The sequence below is a fragment of the Podarcis tiliguerta genome, assembly GCF_965153285.1.
Source record: "Podarcis tiliguerta genome assembly, chromosome: 7".
NCBI classification, from domain to species: Eukaryota; Metazoa; Chordata; class Lepidosauria; order Squamata; family Lacertidae; genus Podarcis; species Podarcis tiliguerta.
This window is the reverse complement of record NC_139540.1, coordinates 46,829,862-46,851,772: the sequence shown is the minus strand read 5'-3', so window position 1 is coordinate 46,851,772 and position 21,911 is coordinate 46,829,862. Positions and strand designations below refer to the sequence as shown.

The following is a 21,911-nucleotide window of genomic DNA, read 5'->3' as shown; positions in this document are numbered from 1 at the left end:
TGAAAAAGCAATAACTAATTTTATGGTCTAGCAAGTTTGCTGTTTTTTGGCAAACTGCCCATCTGTCTCCTTCACTTTAGGTTGTAAGCTGTGACAGAGAAACTGTTCTAAGCAGGTATCTACATTGTCTGAAAATCAATACTTGAACACCGGAGAATTTCCATCTCAGATGCATAATAACCCATTGCCTTTTGCCCCTATGTAATGTGGCTGAGTTGGAGACATATAAAACACACCCAATTTTTTATTGTGCTCCTTCACCCTAATATTTATCTGCAACTGGTTGCTGGTTTTTTGTTTTTTTAATAATTACCCCTTTCAAACAGGACTTTATTTTGTCAATTTTCTTAGTGCTACATTCTGGGAGCAAAAGCAACAACAAAAGCTGTTTTATATATGTAACAATCAAAATCTGTATCTCAATCCAAAACATAATGTCCGAATTTAGTGCAAAATGTCTGAATTTAGATAGTCATGGTTTATTCAAGGTTGTATTTAAGATGTTATTTCCTTAAAGAAGGTTGAAAGATGTCTAATATGGTGATTATGGAGCAACTCAATTTGACATTGATACCAGAAAAGATCCTAGAACAGATAATTACACAGTCAGTCTGTGAGCACTTAGAAAAAGGATGTTTTGATTACTAAGACCCAGTATGGGTTTCTCAAAAACAAGTCTTGCCAGACAAATCTCATTTCTTTCTTTTTTTTTAATATGAGTTAAAAGCTTGGTGGATCAGGGAATTGCTGTGGGCACATTTCACTAAGGCTTTTGACCAAGTCTCCCATTACATTGGTACCTCGGGTTACATACGTTTCAGGTTACACACTCGGCTAACCCAGAAATAGTGCTTCAGGTTAAGAACTTTGCTTCAGGATAAGAACAGAAATCAGGCTCCGGCAGGTTAAGAACAGTTTCAGGTTAAGAACAGACCTCCGGAATGAATTAAGTACTTAACCCGAGGTACCACTGTATATTCTTGCAGAGAATCCGGTAAAATGTGGTCTGGATGAAGTAACCGTTAGGTGGATTTGTAACTCAGTAATGGTTCCTCATCATTCTGGGGAAAAAGTGACAAGTGGGGTGCTACAGGGCCCTTTGTTCAACATCTTTATAAACTACTTGGATGAAAGAATTGAGGGGATGCTCATCAAATTTGTGGGTAACACCAAACTGGGAGGGGTAGCTAATGCTGCAGAAGATAGAATTGGGATTTAAGATAACTTGAACAGATTGGAGAACCAAGCAAAAAACTTAACAAAATGAATTTGTACAGGGTGGTGATTCCAGGGGTCTTCCTAACTTTATGTGATTTTGCCTTGACATGTGGACCCACAGAACATAACCCCCATGTAATTTGTGGGCCTACTGTCCATAGGAGCTGGAGGCTGAACCCTTTTCTGGTTTGCAGTAAGGTCCTGATCTAAGCAGCTGCTTCCACATGCTTCCTCCAACTCCAGCATAGCCTCAAGTACGGTTAGATGAGCACTTTGCTGGTGACTGAAGTTTGTGCCTCATTCACTGTCTTCTCCATTCTTGTAGTCCTGGGGGAGTAGTGTAGTAGTGGTGACTGAGACTAGCTAGGGACCTGGCAGCTGCCATGAGGACTTACAGTCCTGGAACTAGAGTGCCCAAATCTGGTTCCTCAGGAAAAAATAGTATTTGGTAAGCTGCTGGAGAATCCTGCTGTCTTTGCTCCTCTCCTGAGGAGAACTCAGGTTTGTGGTCCAGGCAGGGCTGAGCCTTAACATGCTTATATAGAACTGACTGATAATGGCAGACCAGAATAGCATATTTAGCTTCCATCTTTCTTCAATAACTTGCATGGATTTCATTATTCCTCCACTAATTTTAAATTCTTGAAAATTCTCATCTCTATCCAAGTCGCCTACCACTTCTTTTAAAAAGAATTCATATTACCAAAATTTCAATTCATTCATTGTATTTTAGTTTGGCATTTATTTAAGCCTCCTTGACCCTAAACAAGTGAAGTGCAAGCTGACTGTACTTAAAGCAAATAAGTGAGATTTCCTTTTCACATACTGTATTTAGGATTGGTTGTTACTGTGCCAGGTATGACTTATATTCAAGGTCAAATGGTCTTAAACATCTGCATGTTTCCTAGTATCAGGTAGCATATTTTTTTCCTGTGGGAACTTCTTTCTTTTTTGGACAAAATGGCACAGCTGAGTAATCAAAGGAATACAAATCAAAGACAACTTCACATCATTGTGTAAAAGGATAGGGAAAGGTTTAAAAAACAAAACAAAAACCTACACAGCTTCCTTGTTTAGTTTAGCACTTGGTTGTCTATCTCACTCTCTTGTTTTCTCTGAGTCTTGATTGGTATTTTTTAAAAACTTGTTAGGCCTCTTTCAGCAAAGATGAAGGCACAGGAAATGACCATGGATAGGGTTTAAAAGCCAATTAATTCGTTTGCAATTTCTCTTATTCAAGTATACACCTCGCAGTTGCAAGTTGTTTACATTGAGCCACCAGTCTAAACTATTTAATTGGGAAACACATTTTGCTTAGGCTGAGGTCACATAAAGACTATGGCAACAGTATCTTGTTCAAAACTCAAAGCAAGCAAGCCCTCTTCAGATATCCCAGGGGCACTCTTGCCTTTAAAGCTGGGGCAAAGCACTGTGGTGGCAGGTTGCAGCCTTATTGTACCATTTGTTTACATGTCTGAACCATACGTATGTGTGTACAAACCTAGAGGGCAAAGAAAGTAGTGCATATGTAGATGCAATGTAGCATGTATGGTGAATGGGACGTGCTGTGCTCCCCTGGCCTGCATGTATTCACATATGTGTATGTGGTACGTGGCTTGTGTGAGCCTTGTGTGTGTGTTGCATGGCACATAGTCACCACTCCTTTGGCCTCTCTTGGCAGATAGACATTCCTTTTTCTATGGTGTACTTAACCGATGCTAAAGGCGCAGTCCTAACCCTAGATCATCTGGGATGAGTGAGTGAGGATGTGGCAGGACTCTAGCTCAGCCTACAGGTTCTCAGCACAGCCAGACTTTGTCTCCTTGAGTCCTCAACCCCAGGTCAGCCAGAGACATGATGGGAGCATAACTCACTAATCCTGGCTCATTGAGCTAATCCATCTGAGCCAAGACTTCTGGAATTTACACTAGCATAAGCCCTGAAAAATGGGTGTTCCAGGGGAGTGGAGGGATGGGACCGGATAGGGAGATTTATGCTTGATCCTAACAGTTCATCTCAGACGTATGACCTGCAAATCCAGTAGAACATACACAGGCAAAAAGGGTGGTGTAAATCAAACTCTATTTCCAGTTTTCCATCTGCCCTACTTCTGCTGCCTCATCTGGCAGTAACCCCACTCCTGAACAAAGTTTGAAACTGGCATACTGTACTTAACACCGATTTAGTTTAAGATGGCACAGATTACACTGGCTTCTCATATTTAGGATTGCTTCCTAATTGAGTTAATGTAGGACATGTTGCTTTAAGGCTAAGCACTTTTAAGAAATCAACCCAGTGCTAACAGAAATCTGAAAAATGTGGGGAGCCGTCTCTGGTATCATCAAATGGCTTCTAAAGGCACCAGTAAAATAAAAGTGTAAAGTAATGTGAAAAAACCATTATAATTATTAAATGACCTTCCTTTTACTCTTTAGGTTTATTTCCTGCCATTTTAAACCTTGCTAGCAATGCTCATATCAGCACCAATGCTACTTGTGGTGAAAAGGGCCCCGAGATGTTTTGTAAACTTGTGGAGCATGTTCCAGGTCGGCCCCTACGCAATGCGCAGTGTCGGATCTGTGACCACAATAGTGCAAATTCCAAAGGCAAGTTCACTACTTTATACTTTTTTCTGGATGTTCCAAGATACACTGACTATGGTATTCAGCTGGTTCAAGAATGCAACTGGTTTAGCCACGTGAACAATCTAGTGGAAGCAGTGGGGACTGAAACAACAATTCTGTTTTTTAAAATTTCATTGTGTTTTTTTTTTCTAGAATGCATTTATGTTCTGTGTGAAAGTTTTATTCTATCTGAATTTATGTTGTGCTTGTCCATATTACTCTCCCCCACCCCCCAAAACATAAGAAGACACAGAACAAAGGCACATCTGGGCCAGCATACTTGTCTCAGAGTGGCCAGCTAGATGTCTATGGGGAGTCTTAAAATAGGAGATGACTATAACAGCACTCTCCCCTCTTGTGCCCCCCAGAAGCTGGTACTCAGAGGCATATAACCTCCAATATTGGAGGTAGTATTTATTGTACAAGTTAAGGTTGGCGGCTCTAATCCCCGCGACAGGGTGAGCTCCTGTTGCTCGGTCCCAGCTCCTGCCAACCTAGCAGTTGGAAAGCACGTCAAAGTGCAAGTAGATAAATAGGTACCGCTCCGGTGGGAAGGTAAATGGTGTATCTGTGCGCTGCTCTGGTTTTGCCAGAAGCAGTTTAGTCATGCTGGCCTCATGACCCAGAAAAACTGTCTGGGGATAAACATCGGCTCCCTTGGCCTGTAAAGTGAGATGAGCGCCGCAATCCCAGAGTCATTTGTGACTGGACCTAACTGTCAGGGGTCCTTTACCTTTATTTATTTATTTATTTATTTATTTGTTTGTTTGTTTGTACAAATTCATATACCACTTATTCTTGTGTGTACACACACACACACACACACACATTTATCATAAACATACCAGTGGTGGGCAACAGATGAAATAAAATGCATAAAATAAGAACACCAAAAACCCATTTTCAAAGATCTGACTCACATATCAGTGAAAACTGGCTCATAGCCACCATGGGCTCATAGTATATGACCTATGTACTTTACTCGTAAGATCGTAATCATGATAACCGAAAGCAGCAAAAGTGGAGGGGGAAGAGGGGAAACGTGATCTTAATTTGTTTTTGCTTATTTTAGAACAACACCCTATCTCAAATGCTATAGATGGTACTAATAACTGGTGGCAAAGTCCTAGCATTCAGAACGGAAGAGAATACCATTGGATAACCATAACTCTGGATTTAAGACAGGCAAGTAAAAATTGTATAAAAGTATGTAGCTTTGGTGTCTTGCATGATCAAAGAATTCCTAATTATCTTTGGTTTATAGAAAGTACAGTGGAGAGAGGTTAAGGGAAGGGTCTCTTTGGTAGACTGGGAGTTTGGTTTTTTTTTAAAAAACTCCAAAATGGTTGTCTGTCTTTCTTACACTTCCTAATGCATTACTTAATGAAGGATACTCAGACACAGAACTTAAAAGCATGGACTATGCCTGGAAAGAGCAGAGGAAAGGTGTTGGTAAGTCCTTACTGCTGCACCAGAACAAGGGGTGGATCTTGCTCACTGTGACCGCCGTATAAGTGCATTTGATTGTTGGACTTACTGCACAATTCTCATCAGAGCATCGGTTGTACTGGTGTATGCATTGGAATTTCCCTTCCTCCCTTCCCCACACCCCATCTGATCTGTAGGATACCCACCCCGCTGGAGTAAATTTTGGGGGTGCATGGGGACAGCAGGGGAGAGGAGAGGAATGGCAAGTCCTGTTTGCAGAAGTGGAAGTCTGATGTACAGGCAGAATGCCACAATAGGGATATCACTCTAAATGAGTACTTGGATGATTCCTTATTTATTACAGTGACTTCTGCTGGAAAAACAATAATTATGATAATACTCACAATTTGTATTCTAACAGGACCTATAGTTGTCCTAAATCCATATGAATCACTTCTTTGATAAGGGCAGGTTGCAGCTGGAAATGAGTTCCAGCACCTACAGAGTATTTGTGCGGATCTCATTAGGTCTTGTGGTTGAAGTTTGGTTCAGAACTGGTTTTTCTAGTAATTACATGAAGCTCTCTCTCCTACAGTGCTTGGAGGAATTTTTTTGTGATTTGAGGGATGAAGCTGAATGTTGCTTATGCCCTTAGTGCATTTTTAAAACATCTAAATCTTCATAATATTTTGGATCATCAAGATTTCTTTTTTTCAGCCTGAAGGAAACATTTTGGCATGCTTTCCTGAGGCTAATAGAAACTAACAGCGGATTCTTGAGGGACCGTTTATTGTGCAACTTTCTGTATGATGTTATGTATAGCAAGATGCTTTGTATGTACATGTCCTGTTTTAATGCTTGTCCATGACATGCCTTGTCCTAATGTATGAACTTCTGAAATTATAGAAATTTGAACTTTGTGAACTCTTGTGTAAAGGCCAAATAGGAAATAGCATTTGAAGTTGGGGTTGTATTTATTTAATTTAAGTGTAGGCTATGGAAATTGAGCTAAAAGCAATTTCCATTGCAAACAAGAGCATTAAAAACTTGAGAAATAATTATAGATGTTAGATAGTTGAAACTTGGGTTTTGAGCTACTCTGAAAAACTATATTTTCATAGGTTAGTACTAAGTCTTGCATTTCCCCCCTTACATTTCTTGCAGGTCTTTCAAGTTGCCTATGTGATCATCAAAGCTGCTAACGCTCCCCGACCTGGAAACTGGATTTTGGAACGTTCTCTGGATGGGACTGATTTCAAGCCATGGCAGTACTATGCAGTTAGTGATACTGAGTGCCTAGTAAGATACAACATAACACCAAGGCTTGGGCCTCCTACATATAAGAGAGATGATGAAGTTATCTGCACGTCTTATTATTCTAAGCTAGTCCCACTTGAACATGGAGAGGTAGGTTTTCTTTTTGTTTGTTCAGATGCCTCTTATTCTTGGACATGGGGGTAGTAAAACCACTCTGCTCTTACGTTTAGTTTGATAGTAATAGGCTTCTTCAGATGCCGGTCTTCTCTCTCCTCCATCAAGATTTATTCGTCATTATTAGCAGCTGCAGCAGATTTTGTTTCTGAAGATCAGAAGCTTCCCAATTTTTAAAAAAATACTTTTTACTTATTGTGGGAAAGCTTGCTTACGTTTGAGGAGGTTCATTGTTGATCTCACTCCAGGAAGAGAGGTGAAGCAGCTTCTGAACAGGAAGCCCACTCTTATCTTTGATGCTGCAGTTTATATTTATAAAAACTTTGCACCTCTTAACACATCTACAGTGGTGAATTCTTGAGAGTTCCTGTTATCTTGTGTAAACTTAGGCTCTGGTTTTTTTAAAAATGCTTTTCTTAAGGATCACCTGATACTCGATCATAAAATTAAAAATGCTGTCTAAATTGCTCTGTGTAGCTTGAGCTCTAGAGGAGGACTTGGCATTGTTTCAAAGAGAGAGCCTAATTAAAAGAGCTATGCATTGTGCAGGTCAACAGTTGATTGTTCTTTCTTTAAAGCAAGCTCTGTTCATAGTGGTTCTGTACTATAGATCAGAGAGCCAGGCCAGCGACATCAGGAAATGAGGCTTTAAAATCTGTGACTGGTTTACTGTGAATGTCTGTCTTTATGCATTGACCTTATAAAAATAGCTACTAAGAGAAGAATTCCAAATTCTTTCTTAGACTGAAAGCTGTCAGAGTTCTGAATGTGTTTGGGACTAAAATGGTATCAACGTTATCTTTTTTATATGCTACTTTAACACTTTAGGTTAAATGTGCACATACAGTCATACCTCATGTTATGGACGCTTCAGGTTACATGTTTTCGGGTTGCGGACCACGGGAAATCTGGAAGTACCGGAACGGGTTACTTCTGGGTTTCGTGCATGCGCAAATCGCGCCTGCACAGACGCGGCGTTTTAGGATGCGAACGCTGCGGGTTGCAGATGTGCCTCCGTCAAAAATTACGTCCACAAACCAAGGTTCCACTGTAGAAGCAAGTATGTCATGTGATTTTTAGGTAAAGGTAAAGGGACCCCTGGCCATTAGGTCCAGTCGTGACCGACTCTGGGGTTGCGGCGCTCATCTCGCTTTATTGGCCGAGGGAGCCGGTGTACAGCTTCCGGGTTATGACTAAGCTGCTTCTGGCAATCCAGAGCAGCACACGGAAACACTGTTTACCTTCCTGCCAGAGCGGTACCTATTTATCTACTTCCACTTTGATGTGCTTTCAAACTGCTAGGTTGGCAGGAGATGTGATTTTTAATGGGATGTATAAAACAACATTTGTAGCAGAAGAATAATCTGAAATTAATTTGGGTACTTTAGTTCAGATTCCAGGATGTTTAGCTTAGCCCTTGTCTCCTTCTCTGAAGGGGGTGAAATCTGTTGATTGAAGCCTAAGCGTGTATTCAACTAAGGTTTGTTCAGAATAGATCTGTGGAAATTAACTAATGATTAAGTTAAGTCAGTTAATTATTGTTGGTCTCCTCTGAGTAAAACTTAGTTGAAAATCACCCTAAGATTGCTTGAGTATTTTAGATTGTCTGAATCCAATTCTAAATAAACTTACTAAGGAGTAAATTGCATTGATTTCAGTAGTAAATTACAAGTCAACATGTTTGAGTTCTTAGAACATTTCACAGGAGATGGTAACCAATTTTCTGAAGGGTTATAGCCTAAGTACAAAACAGTCACAAAATATATTTTTATTGTGTAGTAAAAATAAAATAGAAACAAGTTTAATTCAAATATAACCTGAGGTGACTGCATTAGATTCCAAAGATCTGTGGTGACCAAGGGCTGCCCCACTATATTGTGCTTGAGAATACATTGAAGACTGTGGGGCAGCTTTTGTTCTTCCTGTGTATCTTTTTATTCCCTAGATTTTCTTCCTCTAGCTCATCTAGTTGGGTATATAATGCATTGCATGGGAATCAAAACTAGCATTGAAGCATTGGTATGAAAGTTCATAAAATGCTGAGGGCAAGTACATTCCTGCTCTCCCAGTGAGTGTTTCATTCTGCATCCCTATGCCAGTGTTTTAGCTGCAGGCCTGCTTTCCTTTGCCCTCGTCCTGCAGAAGCCCATTAAAAAATGCGCTCTCAGCATTTAATCTGCGGACTGGAAAGCGATTTCTGTGAGATGTGAGTTATAAAGTAATTCATTCAACATCCTTAATGAGGACAGCAGTGAGCAGGAAGGAACAGCACAACAGTGTATTGAGCCTGGTAACTACTTTACAGACATGCCCAGCTTGTATTGTAGTGTTGTGGCGGAGGCAACAGTGGGATGGGTGCGGAGGTTGATTTTAAACTTTCACCCAGAAGGTATTTTGAAATGTCGACGTGTTATTTACAGGCTTATACAGAAACCATTATTTCTTTTTAGATCCATACATCGTTGATCAATGGTAGACCTAGTGCTGATGACCCTTCACCAACATTATTGGAGTTTACTTCTGCACGGTACATCCGGCTTCGATTACAACGTATAAGAAACCTTAATGCGGACCTCATGACCCTTAGCCACCATGATCCTAAAGATCTTGATCCTATTGTTACCAGAAGGGTAAGGTAGATGCTTTCTTCTGGGTTTTAACCAACCATATGAATTGGATATGTGTTATATCTGGGTGATACTCAACATCTAGTTCTACTCAAAGTAGACCCATCGAAATTGGTAAAAGTACTTAAGGGGGTCTGTTCCAAATATGTCTTGATGAAAGACTGAAACCCATTGTGGGACTTAAGTCACATGGTAATTTTATAAAGCAGCATTCTCTCATAGGCACTATGTCGTTTGAATGCATCCCAAAGTGCGGCAGGTTCAGATGAAGCCCCTCATGTGTTAAAAGCATGTAGGCTAGTCACATGCACCCTCCACATTTGCCAGCTGTTTGTCCACTAGCAGTAAGAAGATGCCCAATGAGTGTAAAATTTGTCCATGCGGTGGGGATTTCTGGGGCATGAACCTAGTTTATTATACAGAGTGAGTACATTAAAAGAGGCCCCGTGGATACAGAGTACACATGTTCCACGGGGCCTCTTTTAAAAGACTTGCCCTGTACTATTTAGTTAATCAGTGTTAAAGCAGAGTTCCCCATTTCATATGTAATGGGGAATTGCATTAAAACAAATCAGGCTCTCCACATTGAAAGCGGTGTCCAAGTGGAAGAGGAGCGTGCAGCCTCAGTGATCATTTCTGGCTTCATGATCCATGGCTTGTGAAGCTGGAGATGTATGTCCAAAGTGGAGTAATTAGAGATGTGAAGGCTGGGAGAGGGAACCCAGAAACATTGGGGGTGGTGAGGAGTGGAAGCACGCAGCCCCCACATTCTTACAGTTCTTTTCCTATTTGGTTCCTAAAAACTGAAAAACCAAACACAACACAATTCCCCTAAATTTATCTTCTATCCCCCTCCATCACAACTCCAAGAATACCCTTCTTGTTTAATACCTTTTATATGCTACTTGTCTGTATGCTAAAGAAAGATTGCATGATCCAGTTTAAACAATACCTAGTTGTAGATATTATTATTAGTACATGAGAACTATTGTTATTTGACGCTATAACCAATGTAATGTATAAGTTCAACACAAGCTTGACAGATGACATAAATCTACATTTGAATGCGTGGTTTGTCTCATCGAGGGAATCAAGGCATGTCAGTGCTACATTTGCTAAGCAATTCTCCCTAATTATTAGTTTAACTTAGCTCTTCTGAAAATAGCTAAAATGAATGTTGTATATTCTCAGAAAAAAGCCTCTGGACCAAATTGATCTCATTAGCATTCTCACAGATGAGTGAGTTTTTTCAAAAACCTTCTTTGGTTGTTACATCAGTATACCTGAAGCCAAAATTAGTTCTGAGTTGAATAAGTAATTTATGCTTCAAATGATTTATGTTCGTGCAGAGTTTTACTTTACTTGTAGTAGATTATGACATATAGCATAAGAATTGTGGGGCCGCAAGAAAATTAATAAATTCTGAGGATATATTCACAAAGATTTGAAAAAAAAAAAGTTTAAAACTTCTATAGAAAAGAAGCCAGAGGCATACCTATTGGGTATAATAGAAAAAGATATCCCACAAGATAAGAAAAGACTATTTTTATATGTGATGGCCGCAGCCAGACTAGTACTTGCAAAAAATTGGAAAGGGGAAACCATCCCCACTAAAGAGAATTGGATAAATAAATTATGTGATTTTATAGAATTGGCAAAGTTAACAGCAGCCATAAGATACCAAACAAACCAAAAATTAAGAATGGAGTGGCAATGCTTTGAGGACTACATGAAAAAACACTGTTCTAAGGATAACATGTTGATATGCATAGACTAAGTATGTAAAGGCAAAATAGATGAAATTAATATTAGGAATATTAGAGATAATATATAAAAGAAGCAATATTAATAAGAAAATATAAAGAATGTCGAGTATTGGTGGAAGGAATTCACATGGGGTAATAGTAATTTGCTTTATTTTGTATGTAGGTGGAATGTTATAATGGTGTTTGATGTTATATTTTTTTCTTTCTTTTTTCCTTTATTTTCGTATTTGAATAACATTAATAATAATATTTTTTTTAAAAAAGAATTGTAATGCTAGCAAAAAGAGAAAACCTGATCCGCTGCTGCTCTTGCTCTTTGTGTGTGTGTGTGTGTGTGTATGTCAGGGAGAAGGGAGAGAAAGAAATACCTGTTCATTTACGTTTCCATGAATAAGTCCTGACTAGTATAAACTTCACCTGAACTGAAAGATTTGTTTGGTTTTTTTAAAAAATAGAACTTTGGCACTTCTTGTTTCAAATACTAAAAGGAAACTGATTTTATAAATCAAACTTTGCTTTATTTAGTACTACTATTCAATAAAGGACATCTCTGTCGGAGGGATGTGCATTTGCTATGGCCATGCTCGGAGCTGTCCTTTGGATCAAGTCACAAAGGTATGTTTGTTTGCTTGTGTCACCCCCTCTGCAAACATGAATCCGTCTCAAGAAAAACAAATTTCTGAATACCGCTAAAATGTTGCAGAAACCAGTTTTTAATGTTACAGAAATACACCTTAGTTCATTACTTGGTTGCTCATTATTTAGTGAGATTATAATTGCTTGGGTCATCTGCCCTCACTTCCAGCCCTTTCAGCCATACTGGAAAGATGTGTATTACGCTGCATAGGCTTTTGAAGTAGTGTAGCCTATGTGGCACAGGTGTTACACTGACTGCGCGAGGAAGGCTTACAGGATTATTAGAACTATACTTCCAGTGGATCGTTTTAGGATTGCATAGGAATATAGAAATAAAGAAACTATGTTTCAGGATGTGTACACCTTATCAAAACTCTTGTTATTTTGCAAGTCTTCCTTGCTCATTCTTTCAGCTATTTCCATATGCAGTGGTACCTCGGGTTACAGATGTTTCAGGTTACAGACGCTTCAAGTTACAGACTCCGCTAACCCAAAAATAGTACCTCGGGTTAAGAACTTTGCTTCAGGATGAGAACAGAAATCGTGCTCCGGTGGCGCGGCAGCAGTGGGAGGCCCCATTAGCTAAAGTGGTACCTCAGATTAAGAACAGTTTCAGGTTAAGAACGGACCTCCAGAACGAATTAAGTTCTTAACCCGAGGTACCACTGTACACACTTGAGCACATTCATTCATTCACACATAGCTAACCTTTAATATACAAGTGTGTGTGTGTGTGTGTGTGTACACGATCAGCAGGAGAAATGTTGCAAACACTATAGCTTCATACAGTCTCTACAAACTTGAATAACTTCTCACCCACCAAAACTTCTTAGAGGTTTTTCTCTACCTCCACTTATATACTTCACTTACGATCATGACTATGTGCACAACAGCAGTGTTATCATATTCCATTTCAGCTTCCCTCTAGGGTAGGTATTGGTTTCATTGTTAAACTGCTGTTGCCATCAATGCATTTATCTTAATGCTCCATTGAAACCTACCACATTGTAGCTTAAGCGCATCACATCTAGTTGTTCCCTTTGGGGCATCGGAGAACAGGTCTCTGTTCTTTGTGACAGCACTTCATGTACTTGAAGAGTTCTTCTCTTTAGCAACTTGCTCATCCGGAAGTAATATTTCTACATTTCCCATATAAAATACTTCCTTCTCCCAGAATTTCAAGTACAGTGGTGGTGTTGCTTTTAACAGTAAATTCTGAAATTGCACACGTGCACTCCAGCAGGCACACATACTCTGCCTTGTTTTATTAAATATATTGAAGAAGAGGTGAATAATAACCCTAAGGTTGAGACACAGGGCATTGATCTCCTTCCCCCTCATGGTCTTCTGTAAGCCAAGCAGTCATTTTATTTCAGGGGATCTCCCACCAAGTATTCAAAGCCCCAGGATGCCTTCCTGGGAAGCAGGACATATCTGACTAACTGACAGTGGCTCTCATTGGCCAGAAAAAGCCAGGAGCTCTTTAAAAGCTGAACTTTCATTGGAGTTTTGTCCCTCCCAGGTGGCTGGCATAGCAAATAGGCATTCCCTCCTTTCTCCTAACCTTCCGTCCCATCTAGCAAGAGCAGCAGGGCTGTGGATGCAGTGATGGCTGTGCTGCTTCATTAAGCCCTACTGCTGCTGGTCAAGGGTTTGGATTGCACTTAAACAAACAAACAAGTGATAAGGGAAGGGGCGAGTCAGAGGTACGCTCCCTAAACTGCCGACAATGCAGAAATCCATACTTAAATATTGCAGGGCCTTGTGAATGTTTGTCAGTCATCCACCAGCAACTCCCACTGCTCTCTCTCTATTTTAAAATAACTTACCCCTCACTCTGCCCCCTTCCCTTCTCTCTCCTTTTACCACTTTTTACACTGTAGTTTCCCTGAACTACATTGCTTCCTACAGGTTGAATGAGTTTCTGCTGCTCTTCCAAGATAGATTTTTATACCATGGCAAGATGGTCCTATACAAACTTGTAGGCTGCTCTAAATGTTTAAAAGCTGGTTCTAAGATCTCAGGTAAAGAGGCATTTTTGTTTCCAAGGCATTAGGTAATAGAGCTGTGTCATAATTTGCTTTTATTTAGAAGCTTCAGTGCCAGTGTGAGCACAATACTTGCGGTGAGAGCTGTAACGAGTGTTGCCCTGGCTACCACCAGGCCCCGTGGAGACCAGGAACCATTTCTGCTGGCAACAAATGTGAGAGTACGTAGCACTAAAATGATGCTTCTCTATACACTTGCCTTAACATTGGCTAGGTATGTAATCCAGCCACCACTGAAGCCTGTGGAATGGCCAAGTAGGTGAACCTGCCTTAGTTTTTAAAAAAATATATGATGTACTTGTGTTTCTAATATTAGCGCTACAGGGACTGTTAGATCTGCACTAGGCTTGTGAAGCTAGGAGTTTGCAGATCTGCCATGACTATTTTTGGTTTTAAATTGCAAGTTTATTGCACCCCACCACTTTTTAACATTATCATCCATATATGATTGCCAATGACACTTGCTTTCAAATAGTATGTCTTTGTAAGATCTTAATTGATCTCTGTGTCCCTGATTCAGTGACCCCTAATGAGCACATGGTGTCCCCTAATATGCACACACAACTAGATGCATGATGGGTTGCCTTGTTTTCTGATGTGACAGCAGTGGTATATATTGGTTCCTCTTCACATATGGGAAACTGTGCCTTTGAACTATGTAAGCTGTTAGTAATGGTTTCATTAGATGCTTGTTTTAATGTGCACGTGTACAATATGAATAGGGCACCTTAGGACTGGAAGCTGAATGTGGGCTTCAAGTCTCTTGATCAGTCCCTCAGGGCTCTTATTTGGGCCATGATACCCATCACAGTTAGCCACACTCCTCATTTCCCTGTGCTCTGCATCCCCACTAGTGTTTTTTTCCCCTGGCTGCAAAGCATCCTTGAACTGTGCTTGCTTGGCTAGAGGATGAACAGCTGTGACTGCACCCACTTCTGCTATGTGGCCCTTAGAAGGTTGCCCATGAATGAATGTGGCCCTCAGGCTGAAAAAGGTTCCTTGCCCTTGCTGTACAGCATTAACTTTAGCAAGTATCACCTGACTATTTAATGTCTTCAGCTTGTGCTGCAGAAATATACTCTGAACTACATTTAGTAGTTGCAGGAAATCAGATGCTCCAGTTCTAGTAGTTCATTTTGAAGAACTGCAGGACTTCTTCTGCTTTAAAATGTAGAGTCACAAGTAAATTAGTAACCGTGTTTTATTCATGCTTTACTTTTTCAACAATGAGAGAAGTTTAGAAAGCAAGGAGGAAGAAGCCAGAATACTATTAGTAATTATGTACTTTAATAAATAGTGAAACTTTTAGATCAGTGTGAACTGCATAACACAGTTTTTAAAAAGCCAGTTCTGTATATATTAGCTGCTACATGCACAGTAAGAAGCCATATAGTACAGAAAACGTTCAGGGTTTCCCCCCCTACTGTTTATATGTATAACTATGCTTTATTTTTTAAAAAATGGAAAGTAAATTTCTTTATTTATTTTTAGGATGCAACTGTCATAACAAAGCAGAAGATTGTTATTATGATCAGAGTGTAGCAGATCAGAAAAGAAGTTTAAACATTCACGGCCAGTTCAAAGGTGGCGGAGTGTGTATAAACTGCACTCAACACACCACTGGAATAAACTGTGACATGTGTACTGATGGTTACTATAGGCCACATAAAGTAAGAGGATTTTATGAACATATGTTCTGTTGCTTTGAACTGTGCTAAAAAACATCACTTATTTCTTTCAGCCCATTTCTGGTTGATTTTTGCAATACCATGTGATTAAAAAAAGCCATAACAAAGGGAAGGTTAGTAAAGGTAAAGGGACCCCTGACCATTAGGTCCAGTCGTGACCGACTCTGGGGTTGCGGCGCTCATCTCGCTTTACTGGCCGAGGGAGCCGGCGTACAGCTTCCAGGTCATGTGGCCAGCAGTGCAGCGCATGGAAACGCCGTTTACCTTCCCGCCGGAGCAGTACCTATTTATCTACTTGCACTTTGATGTGCTTTCGAACTGCTAGGTTGGCAGGAGCTGGGACCGAACAACGGGAGCTCACCCCGTCACGGGAAGGTTATTAGCAGAAAAATGGCAGAGTATACTGAGGTTGTATCCCTGCAAGCCCTATGAAATACTTTGTTGTAACTCTTAATATGTTGTTGTAGCTGTTGGTCATATTATATAAACTCATAACAGTTGTCAGTGAGTCATCAGCAGTAGCAAGTGACTGGCAGCAGTGGTCTGCAGGGCGTTGCCATTTATCTGACTTCCCATCACCAGCTTCAGTGTGGCTTACTAGGAGAGAGGCAATGTAGTGGAATGGTTGGTGCAATGCAAGCATACCAGTGGAGCCAGTCCACTGTGCCCACTAGTACATTTGCACCACTGATCTCACTGCTGCTTTGCTGTTCCTTCTCTCCCTTCTGGCAAGCTGAAGTGATGTCAGTGATGGGAAGACATGCAATTGCCCCCTCTCCTCTGGCTGGCTTCCCTCTTGAATCCCTTCAGCCGGTGTGAGCAAATAAGTACAAGCTGTACAGACCCTTTTAGCAGCTTCTGTTGCCCTCCAGAAATTTTGGACGGCAGCTGCCAATAGCTCCAGGCAGGTTCGGGAAAGCTACCTTAGGGTCTATGACACTTCAAAAACTCCTGGATTGCTTTCAAACAAACATTCCTTTTCCAAAACATCCCACAGCTATGATGGCCAGTTTGAATGCTACTCCATTCATGCCTACAACTCCTTGTTTTCAGTTTCCTCCCACAAGGACTAAATTACCGTATTTTTCGTCCTATAGGGCGCACCGGCCCATAGGACGCACCTTGTTTTTTTGGGGGGGGAAAATGAATAAAAAATATTTATTCCCCCCCCAGCTGCGGCTGCCGCCCCAAGCCTTGCGGACACCCACCAGAAGCAAGAGGAGCCCTCTGGAGGGCTCCCCGTGCTTCGGGCGGCAGGGTGCCGCCCCAAGCCTCGCGCGCTCGGCGCGACCTCCCGTCGGGCGCGCAAGGCTTGCGGACACTCGCCCGAAGCACGGGGAGTCCTCCAGAGGGCTCCCCGTGCTTCGGGCGGGAAGGTGCCGCCCCAAGCCTCGCGCGCTCGGCGCGACATCCCGTCGGGTGCGCAAGGCTTGCGGACACTTGCCCAAAGCACGGGGAGTCCTCCGGAGGGCTCCCCGTGCTTCAGGCGGCAGGCTGCTGCCCGCAAGCCTTGTGAGCCCATGGGAACTCCCACAGGGCTTGCAAGGCTTGCGGATAGCTTCCTGAAGCCTGGAGAGCAAGAGGGGTCGGTGCGCACCAATGCCTCTCGCTCTCCAGGCTTCAGCGAAAGCCTGCATTCGCCCCATAGGACGCACACACATTTCCCCTTCATTTTTGGAGGGGAAAAAGTGCGTCCTATGGGGCGAAAAATACGGTAATCACAATATCCTGTTGAGTTGTGTGTCGTACTACTGTGTGCATTGTCATGCCATATCATCATTATCCTCAGACAACAATAATTATGCACGCTCACCAGCATCTTATTATTAACGTGAACAAAAATATTAACTTATTTTAGGTGTCTCCCTTTGACGATAACCCTTGCTTTCCCTGTAAATGTGATATATTTGGGTCTCTTGGTTTTGACTGTGTTAAGGATGATGATCATGCTGACCCACAACATGGTAAGTGACTGGAAAATACATTTTCTCTAAAAACTAGTCCAGCTAATATTTTTTATAACTGGGAATTCTATGTGAGGAAACACTGGAAATAAGGACCGGTTCAAACATGTTTAGATTTTGGCCTGGGTTGTAGTTACATGCATTTAGAATGGGGTTTATTAGCAATTTCAGCTGGAGATTTGGCAAATCCCAAAGGATACGCAGGGAATGATTGGTGGTGGATTTTTTTTTTAAAGGGAACCTGTTATGACATGAGACAAGTGTGAGGTTGGATGAAAGCCAGGACTGAGGAAATTGGGCCCAGGAATTCAGGCTTGATGCCACTAACTGCTAACTGAGGATTTGTGCCCGTGTAACTGCTTCTGCTAGTGCAAGGCAAGGCACTCAGTTTTCACCAATTTTCCCTACCAATTGCAATGCTTTATGGCATATCCTGTCTTGCACTAGAAGGCCCTGCAAACCTGAGGAAAAGTTCTTTGGGAGCACAGGGTTGGAGAGATTAGGGCGGGAAATCAGCTGCCCTGCCTTAAGGAAACACTTCCCGTAGCACAAAGCATAACTGGAACAACCCTTAGTAATTAGGCCCATGGCTCACTTATATCGCAGAAAAAGGTTGCTGAGCTCAAACCTTTCCCAGACTTCTTGCACTTGCTGATACTGTAGCATACTGCATAAGGCTTCTGTCATGGTTCTAATGCTTGGGGAGCAAAAAATGATATGTATCTGCATGTGATAGGTCTTCCTCTTTTTCATCCTTTTCTCCTTTTTCAAGGTGTTCAGCCTGGTCAGTGTCACTGCAAGGAAGGTTACGCAGGAGAGAAGTGTGATCGCTGTGCCTTCGGCTACAAAGGTTATCCAAGCTGCATGCGTTGCAACTGTAGCCTGGTTGGTAGCATTAACGATGACCCCTGCACAGAACCTTGCCTTTGTAAAGTAAGCGTACTACTGATTTTCAGTTTGATTTGTTGTGATCTTTGGAGTGGGATTTGTAAATTAATTTAATAAGGAAAACATTTCTGTTAGCGGTAAAGATCACATCCTGTGCATAGCAATTAACTGCGGCTTAGGCAAAAATCTCTCTGGGGTGGGGATTTGAGTTATGATTCATGGTATATCTGTCACAAATTTCAGGGAGGCACTACATGTCACATGGTGTGAGAGAATTAGTAAATGCAGTTGAGGGTGGAGAAGGGTGACTAGAATGAACAGCAGACAGTTAAGTCAAGGACAGCAACTTATTTAGCATTGAGGATGGCACTGGAAATGTTTGCCGATCACTTTTACACAATTATCAAAGTGGGAGGTCTTGATGCTGACTTTTCCTTACATTCAATGGCAACTGATGTTCTTTGAATTAACCCAAAACTTATAAGCCATATGGAACTTCATATTTCCAATCCTAAATTAACATGCTTAATTTTACTTGTATATGTCAAAATAAGAAATTGGTCAGATGAAGGTTAAAAATAATGATGAAATGCATTAATACTAATTCTAGGACCATCAGTCAATTGTAGAGTATTGTATTCCTTGAGATGGAATACAATACTCTACAAGTCAATCATTATGCCAGGATTACTTCTAACCTCTAGTGTATGCTGGTTATTATTGTGATGATAACAGAACAAATATTGCATGTATTTCATAGGAAAATGTTGAAGGAGAAAACTGTGACCGTTGCATGCCAGGATTCTATAATCTCCAAGAAAGAAATCCCCAGGGCTGCACTGAATGTTTCTGTTTTGGGGTTTCTGATGTCTGTGAAAGCCTTCCATGGCCCATCAGTCAGGTATGATCTTGCTAATGTTCCATGTCCAAACACCTCATTAGTTTTTCTCAGGCTTCCCCATAAATGTACTTCAAGGCCTATTGTTTAGTGGCAGAGCACATGTTCTACATGCAGACAGTGCCAGGTCCAATTTTCTAGGCAGGTCTGGAAAAGACTCCTGGCTGAAACCTTGGATTTCTGCTTCCAATTATAGTAGAAAATACTGAGCAAGACTTCCTGTCTATCTTATTTTATGACAGCCCATCTCCATCCAATTTCGCATAAGCAGGCCATACCATGTAATAAAGTTAAGAGTGTAGTAGTAGTGGTAGTAGTAATTTTTAGTTATTGTTAGTAGTTATTAATAGTAGTTATAATTAGTAGTAGTTGTTATTATTATTATTTATTTAACCCCACTTAACTGACTGGGTTGCCCCAGCCACTCAGGGTGGCTTCCAAGAAAATATAGGGGAACACAATAAAACATCAAATATTAAGAGCTTGGCTGCCTTCAGATGTCTATGAAAAGTCATATGGTTGCTTACCTCTTTGACATTGGGAGGGTGTATCACAGGGCGGGCACAACTACTGAGAAATCCTGGTTCCCTGTAATATCACTTCTTGCAGTGAGGGAACTGCCAGAAGGCCCTTGAATCTGGACCTCAGTGTCTGGGCTGAGCGATGGGGGTGTAGATGCTCCTTCAGGCATACTGGGCCGAGGCTGTTTAGGGCTTTAAAGTTCAGCATCAACACTTTGAATTGTGCTTGGAAACATACTGGGAGAAAATGTAGACCAGGTTCATGGTTTGTTCAGAGAGAAACCAGCTTATTTTCACTGTGGTTTAATGGGTTATGTGAATCAGACTGTGGAAGCCTGATGGATACAGGTGTTCTGAGGGAGCCAATTGCAGTGGTGAATTGGACCATGCACACATCTCTTCCTGCCAAGAGTACATAAAACAATTTTCTGTATGATACTTTTTTTCCTGTCCCCCTTTGGGAGATAATAGTGCCCTGTGCTTCAACAGTAAAGTTAAAGGGGCCCCTGACCATTAGGTCCAGTCGTGGCCGACTCTGGGGTTGCGGTGCTCATCTCGCTTTATTGGCCGAGGGAGCCGGCGTACAGCTTCCGGGTCATGTGGCCAGCATGCCTAAGCCGCTTCTGGCGAACCAGAGCAGTGCATGGAAACACCGTTTACCTTTCCGCTGGAGCGGTACCTATTTATCTACTTGGACTTTGATGTGCTTTCTAGGTGTGGTAAATGATGTTTTATAGTTTATTTTCCTTAAGGTGTCTTCTATGGCTGGGTGGCTGGTGACTGCTCCGCTTACCACAAAAACCATACAGCCTCAACAAGATCAGTTTGATGGACCTCATCAAATAAGTATTAATAATATAGCAGCTGCAAAAATACTGAAGTCTCCTTATTACTGGTCTGCACCCAAGCCATATCTTGGAAATAAAGTAAGTATCCAAGGGAAAATAGGTAGTTGTTGCTTTTGTAACTATTCAATATCGTATTACAGGGATCTCCCATCTTTTTGGACCCATGGGCATCTGAGGAATTTTGGGAGAATGCCATGGGCATCAAACCCTTTAGTTTCTACTCTCCTCCCTCCCTTGGATCACTCCTGTCCACCTAACAGAAACAGAAAGAGGAAGAGGAAGAGTGTCTACACAAACTCACACAAATGGTTTTTTTAATGGGTCTGGATAATAGTTGGATCCAGTAGAATTAAAATGGACCCTTTTGAATTTTTATGATTTAACATGTGCCCCCCGCAACCCCACCACCATCAGGTTAAATCTCCATAGGTGATTTACTGCACTGAAGGGGGAGGGGGATCACCAAAAAGTTGAAACAAGAAATGGATCTTCATGGTTTCTACAAAGAATGTCAACAAAAACACCAACAATCTTCAGAATACATCCGTGGGCATGAAGAGCTATTATTTGTTGATGATTTTGAGGGGAATCTTTAAAAAAATTAGGAGGATCCGTTATGATCTGTATTGCCTCTCTCTCCCATACTGACTCTGCAGCAGCCCACTTTCGCTCCTGCAATCACTTTGTTTTGCTGTTCCCCACCTTGCAATTGCCCCTCTTTCCCTCCCACCCTTTGGGCTGCTCTGCTTTCTGTTCAGCCGCTCAGATAGCAATGAAAAGGGCACAAAATTAAAAGAAGTAGTAAGGAAGATCGTTGCTCTTTTAGCTTCCTCATCCAGCTCTATGCACTTAACAAGGGGTTGGGGTGGGCAAAGTAAGCATGCACTTTCTACCATGACAAGTGGGACAGTGTTATCTCTTATTTGGGTGCATGTTACAGGTAAATTCTTAATAGTGAGGAATCCACACTGGTGCTAAAAAGTAAGAATGGGGAAATGGTTGTTCAGCCTGCTGCGTGTAAGTTTTACTCTTCCCTGTTATGCTGAAAACTTATTTTTTTAAAAAATATTTACACTTTTATTCTTCCAGCTCACTTCCTTTGGTGGTTATTTGAAGTATACTGTGTCCTATGAAATTCCCATGGACAGTACGGATAGTGATTTGGTATCTAATGTGGATGTTATTGTTCAGGTAATTTAAGATTATGTGAATTGAAATGGTGGTTTGTAGACCATGGGATTCAAAGAGAAAGAATGCACAAAACACACATGGATGGTAGTCGTATTGGTTGCTGGTTTCCCCCCCTCTTCTGGTGACAACTCTTGT

The 21,911-nt window shown here is 41.3% G+C and overlaps 1 protein-coding gene across 1 annotated transcript in view; it reads left to right on the top strand.

The window, feature by feature from the left end:
- LAMA1 (laminin subunit alpha 1) overlaps positions 1-21,911 on the top strand; it is an 86,281-nt gene that overhangs the window by 13,261 nt on the left and 51,109 nt on the right. The window contains exons 2-13 of the mRNA XM_083449974.1: positions 3,654-3,824; positions 4,915-5,027; positions 6,435-6,677; positions 9,152-9,331; positions 11,620-11,709; positions 13,822-13,939; positions 15,270-15,448; positions 17,325-17,430; positions 18,203-18,363; positions 19,079-19,219; positions 20,490-20,663; positions 21,675-21,776. Coding sequence (XP_083306100.1) covers positions 3,654-3,824; positions 4,915-5,027; positions 6,435-6,677; positions 9,152-9,331; positions 11,620-11,709; positions 13,822-13,939; positions 15,270-15,448; positions 17,325-17,430; positions 18,203-18,363; positions 19,079-19,219; positions 20,490-20,663; positions 21,675-21,776 — 1,778 coding nt within the window. The remainder of the gene's footprint in view (positions 1-3,653; positions 3,825-4,914; positions 5,028-6,434; positions 6,678-9,151; positions 9,332-11,619; positions 11,710-13,821; positions 13,940-15,269; positions 15,449-17,324; positions 17,431-18,202; positions 18,364-19,078; positions 19,220-20,489; positions 20,664-21,674; positions 21,777-21,911) is intronic.